Source organism: Apium graveolens, unplaced genomic scaffold (genome assembly GCF_009905375.1).
Source record: "Apium graveolens cultivar Ventura unplaced genomic scaffold, ASM990537v1 ctg5383, whole genome shotgun sequence".
Classification (NCBI taxonomy): Eukaryota; Viridiplantae; Streptophyta; class Magnoliopsida; order Apiales; family Apiaceae; genus Apium; species Apium graveolens.
Window position 1 is genome coordinate 96041 of NW_027418949.1, and position 6000 is coordinate 102040.

The window sequence follows — 6000 nt, forward strand, 5'->3', positions numbered from 1 at the left end:
ATCATCTAAGTTAGCCCATTACAATTTGGACCATCCTTAATATTTCAGAGAGCCAGTAAAAAAGCACGGGTTAACATTTTTATGGCAATCTATTTATAAACAACCGGGTACTATTCCTTTTGACAAAAAAATACAAGGTACTATTCCTACGTGCTGCACATATGCCAGTTACACTTTTAATAATTCTGTGCAAATAAATTAAAGTACCAGCCTTGCTAAAAGAAGCCATATTAAATTGTTCGTGGATGTGTTCACTAGGAAGTGGAAATGAAAGGTCTGGCCGTTCAAAACCAACCGAAAAGACACCTCAAATCACCACCCCTATATAAGCACCTCTGATACTTTTAGCACCTCACGCCTTACACACTCAACAACACCATTAGCCCTCTTCTGAAAAATGGAAACTAACCCTCTTGCTACTATGAAATCCACCGGGGAAGCAAATACCCTTGCTGCTATGAAACCAAATACAGACGGTAATACCATTCTGGTGAGGGTGACTAGAGTATGGGAAGCTATTAACAAGCGGAATGGAACTACACTACATACCAATGTTGTGCTCCTTGATCAACAGGTTAGTTTTACCTAAAGTCCTGACCAAAACTTCTCAAATTTGCATACTACGATTTAATGGGTTAGATCAAAAACAAAACCGTATAACAATGGCAACCTTGCAGGACAAACATATAATGGCAGTTGTGCGCAATAATCAAAAACAAATATATCTCCCCATCCTGAAGGAGGACGAGGTTTTTGTTATCTCAAACTTCAAGCTTGTGCCTGGACCAAAGCAATACAAAGCGGTAGATGCGGAACACTCAATCAACTTTTACTATAAAACTAAGATTGAAAAGTCCCCTGACACTAATGTCATACCACACTACAAATTCGAGTTGACCCCTTTCAGTGATATCAGGAACTTGGTTGGAAACGTCAATATGTTGATAGGTAAATTGAACCCTCATTCGCATAAAATCTTAAATTCCAATGATAGCTAACAATGCTAACATCTAGCAAGTTTCTTCTCATTGGCAGATGTGATCGGACTGGTTAAGACCTATGGACAGATGGATCGACGGAATAATGGGGCTCAGAAGCTGGACGTCCTCCTCACTGATTCAAGGTTTATTACTCATCAAAATCATGTTTGTGTTTACCGATATATTGATCTACATGCCACATGTTCTTACATTGACCCATGTAAGTTTAGTTACGTTGCCATGACTAGGTCGTTAGTCAGGGCTAACCAAAGTCAACCGTACACTCCACCCAAACAACCATCCATCACGCACCGGTTTAACCTTCTTTAAAAATTGGCCTCACTACATAAACTATGTCATTTAATGTAAAACTTATTTCCAAGAAACATATAACGTCTTTTAGTGGCTTGAAGAAACCTATTTACTGGCCACATATAATTTAATCGTATCTTGTATCTTATAGAATTTATATAGCTTGGAGACGGCCTATTTTTTGATCACATGCCAGTTGTGTCTTGTGGATTATTAAATTTTTGAAGACTGGTTTATAAGAAATTTGGTTAGATATAATAGATGTGTGAAATTTGAGCCATCCGTGAACAAATTAGGTTTGATATAATAGAGGTTTTTCCAAACATAACTAATATCAATACTAACCAGACTGGGGACACGAAGCGCTTCTTCTAACTGTTTAATGATCTATTATTGATCGTCGAGTGTTTTTTAAAAAAATCCTCAGTGAATCGGCGACCTTGCGAGTTAGAAGATTTAAGTTAAATCACAAGCTTCTACTGTTCTCTGCCAGCAATACTGTGCAATTACTTGTGTCACTTGACTTAGTTAGATTAAAAGACATACCTGGTTTCATTGTTTAAAAAGGCTGCAAGATTGCAATATAGAGCATTTGAGCTAAATCCCTAAGTTCTGATATTGTCTTCAATAACTTGTGACGCTGAACTTTCTTGGGTTGTTCATAAACATATTACTACCAAAAATCAAATAGAAACTTTTACAAAATACCCATAAATTGTCAAATAATGAATATTCATACTCAATGACACCAATCCTAGAATTCAAAATTTCAAAACACCTAAAAACATCTTTTACGAACACCATTTATCAATTTTTAGTACAAAATTGGAAGAAAATTAATCTAACAACACAAAAATTATATTCATTTTACTGATGTAACATGCACATAGGCTATTAACGCATGTGCTTTTAAAAATATTTGTGCAGGTTTATAAAAATACGTAAACCGAAAAAAAACATCATCACAACATGTCATTATACGCATACACAAATAATTACTTATAACATAACAATATTGTATTTAACAAACATTTATTTCATTTAACAAGCATATATTATCATAAAATTTTTGTTCTTCCCCCAGGAGTGAGAACATTGTGGTGACATTATGGGAGGATAGGTCAAAACAATTCCTGGAATTGCTACCAGCTTGCAAGGGCGACCCTGTATTTGTGGTAGTCACAGGATTACTGGCCAAGAAATTTTCAGGTAATATAAGCACTTATGCCAACCTACATGAACTCCATACACGCTTACACCACACACGGTACACAAATCATTTTTAAACTGACACGTCCTTCACACCCTGAATGAACTAAACAATAACACCAATGGTAGCCGAGGCTTCCCTGTCCAGTACTGATGCGACTCGCTGCTACATCAACATAGACTATGCTCCCCTCACTTGTTTGAAGAATGAACTTGCTGCGATTACCGGCAACAAAACAGCGCCGCTACCACCACCAAAGTTCGAGCACTTTGTTACACCAACAGGAGAGAGCATCCCCGAGTTGTCCATAAGCTCCATCCTGGAAGCACTAATTCCACCAGGAACTCTGGTAAGCCGGTTCCTCCCATCCACTCTAATGCCAAACTACATTACTCGGGCACTACAACTCACCCGATTGCATCATAATATATTCCTCTATCCACTACAGGCTATACATTGCATCTGTCGTGCTAAAATTATTTCAATCCTTGATGGCAATGGCTGGTATTATAACTGCTGCCCCACATGCCCACGCACTCTCAGGGATCTAAATGGAACATTTTTCTGCCTAGCATGTCAGGAGGAGACACAAACACTGGCTCAACGGTAACCTTAACCCTCTAAAGAACAACTGCCCATTATGAACGGCCAAACAAAACCACCTTAATTCCCCAATAAAAATGTGTTGCTTTAATAATGACATTTTATTAAACATTCAACAACTGTTTACTCAACATTAACGATTGCTATGAAACAGGTTCAGGGTGGTGATACGCATTGAGGACCCAACTGCTTCCACAACCGTAACTTTGTTCAACAAGGAGGCTGAGCAGGTTATAGGCGTTCCTCTAAAAAAAATTTTAGCTGAGCAGGAACAGGTATAAACTTCCACATTAACACCTCTACACAAATTAACAACCAATGACAGACACAAACACTAACCATTTTCTTTTACCTCTGCAGGATGATGACTCAACACAAGTTCCCCCTGTCCTGAAAAATATCATAGGAAAGACCTTTGTGTTCCAACTTAAGATCACTCCCTACAACATAATACAAGGCTGTGAGGAGTATACTGTAACACGAGTGTCTGAAGTCGCCGAGGTGTCCAACATCACTGCATCACCTAATATTGGGACCTCATCTGCAACACCACTCAAGAAGAAGCAGAGGGTGGTGTGATCATTTCCCACTACTAAACCTCCTACTAAATAAGGCTATGATAATATGAATGAGACATCAGACTCTCCCCCTATTACCAACAATTAACTTTCAATGCCCTTGCTCTTCAAATCCATTCTCTGTTTGTAATTAAATCTCAAAGTGACCGGGACGTTTACCTACTCAGGTTTATATATTCTTCGAGCCCCTCCATGTTTACGCCTGGCATTATCACTCGACAACCATTACTTAAGTTATTACTTGCTATTACTATTGCGTACGGTATCAACTACTAATCCCAAAGAAGTTTTTTAAGGTACCACGAAACAATTAATTACAAGCACGCTGAAATGATTTTCAAAACGATTTATATGAGAGGTAGACACTAAATTTAATAGAAGATATTACCAATGTTCCAATACGCTGACCACTCGGAAATCTATATCTAACATAAAAATCCCTTTACAGCTTTGCATACTTTATAATTAAATTTTAATTTATATAATTTATAATTGTAATTTTTAATACCAATATAGAAATACCTACGTTATTTATTAGCAGGAAATGTTCATCAACATAGTACCACAATAAACCCTGCATTTTTTTCAACTATATCCTTTAGTTTTAATTATACCAACTAGATTTCAGATTTTAGGATCCCTGGATACATTTATTACCCCCATGATAAGTTAGTTTAATAAATTCATTTAAAGGGTTATTCATGTGCACCAAGTTTTTTTGGCTTTTGCCCAATGATTGGGACTTCTATATGGTCGGCTGTTACGGGCTTCATAGTTGTTCGACAAAATAAATTCAGGTGTTTAGAGGGGGAAATCTTTGAGTGTCTTAACATTTATACCCTAGACACACTTGGGGTGACGTATCTTTACAGATTCACCTTTTACTTACCTACGGCCCCTAAAAAAAAACTTTGAGTTCCACGCCAAGGTGGAGTACAAACTAATAACCTTGCCCATTCTTTACCAACACATACAATAGTATTAACTTACTTCAACATTTATATGAAGCGTTCTGGTAGCATACTACTTTTACCATAATCAACCCCGCATCGTTTCTGGGCAACTTCATTTATTCTACAAATAAAGAAATCAAGGGCAACCTCCGATATACATTCTGCATCAGACCACAATCGACCAACAAGCTCCAAGCGACTTACCAACTACCGGATACCAACTATAGCTTGATTTATCCCCATCTTTAATTTCATCTTACTGCTCATCCCTTCCACCTAACCTACATTCACACAGCAACTACAACCATGGAACTCCAACTTTGATTCTCCTGACACTGCTCGCATTAGTGTACTAACCCAAACAATGTTATCACCGATAGCCTGAATCCGTGCACTAGAACAAGACCCGTGCCTTGCACGGGTTTTCATGCTAGTTCTTAATTAAACAGGATCAAGCTAGACAATTAAACCCGGACACTAATAATATTTACTATTATATATTTAATCAATTACTTTTTTAACTAAATGCACTATCAATTTCATTCAAATATTTAAAAAAATAATTTAAATTAAATAAAAAGTTATATTTAAAAAAAATTGTGCATCAAACGGGTTTTAAACTAAATATTCATCCTGACTTTAAACAAAGTTATAGTATTAATTAGGTTTAAAAAATTAAATATGAATAGTGATAACTCCGGTGTACGGGGCTGAGCCTTCCGACGTCGCGCCTGGACCTTCTTGTGGTGGTTTTGGTGCAACTGCTGTGAGGTGTCTACCAAACAACACCAGAGGGGGATTTGAGTCCCCCGACGCCTCCAGTGTGAGACTAAGAACTCGCTTTGAAGAAGTTGAAGATAGATCAAGGCCATTCGTTGTTGGAGGCGGAGGACGCCTGGATTGGATGGATTCCATACACGTGTCCAGGTAAGGACCACCTTTAGGATGCACCAAAGGTGTGTTGATGCGTGCCATACTTGTCTCAGTTGTTGGTTGCTGATGGATGTCATTGTCACGTGCCCGCGTGCCCTTCCTTGGTGGGCTGTGGGGTATGCCTGTGTTTGGGAGACCCCCCCTTGATCCTGCTCTAACTAGGTTGGACTCTAGTAGGGAGGTGATCTTTCTCCTGGGTTGGGCCTGAGCCCGCTATCAACCTGGGCCTGGCTCTATTCACCTGCTTGTTCCGGGTGGGGGGTCTTGGTTCTTCAATTGAGCTTATCTTACCCTAGATCTGGGTTGAGTTCTAGCCGGGTTGCTTATACCCTATAATTTGCCCCCACTCCCTTATGTAGACTTTCTGGATGAGGTAGTAGAGTAAAAGTGTGGAACTATTGTTGAATTAATTTTTTTTTGCTTTTTATTGC

The 6000-nt window shown here is 38.4% G+C and overlaps 1 protein-coding gene across 1 annotated transcript; it reads left to right on the forward strand.

Annotated features, from left to right (window-relative positions):
* The first annotated feature begins 397 nt into the window (after positions 1-397).
* On the forward strand, positions 398-3684 carry LOC141702625 (replication protein A 70 kDa DNA-binding subunit B-like). The gene is made up of 8 exons (XM_074506274.1): positions 398-574; positions 678-948; positions 1036-1123; positions 2377-2501; positions 2631-2851; positions 2951-3006; positions 3260-3380; positions 3466-3684. The coding sequence occupies exons 1-8, from the start codon at positions 398-400 to the stop codon at positions 3682-3684; spliced, it is 1278 nt and encodes a 425-aa protein (XP_074362375.1).
* Positions 3685-6000: the final 2316 nt, after the last annotated feature.

Coding starts and splice junctions, on each gene's coding strand:
- LOC141702625 (XM_074506274.1), top strand. CDS start 398: ATGGAAACTAACCCTCTTGCTACTATGAAATCCACCGGGGAAGCAAAT. Junction 1,124..2,376: donor GTCCTCCTCACTGATTCAAG/GTTTATTACTCA, acceptor TTCTTCCCCCAG/GAGTGAGAACATTGTGGTGA. Junction 2,502..2,630: donor ACTGGCCAAGAAATTTTCAG/GTAATATAAGCA, acceptor CACCAATGGTAG/CCGAGGCTTCCCTGTCCAGT.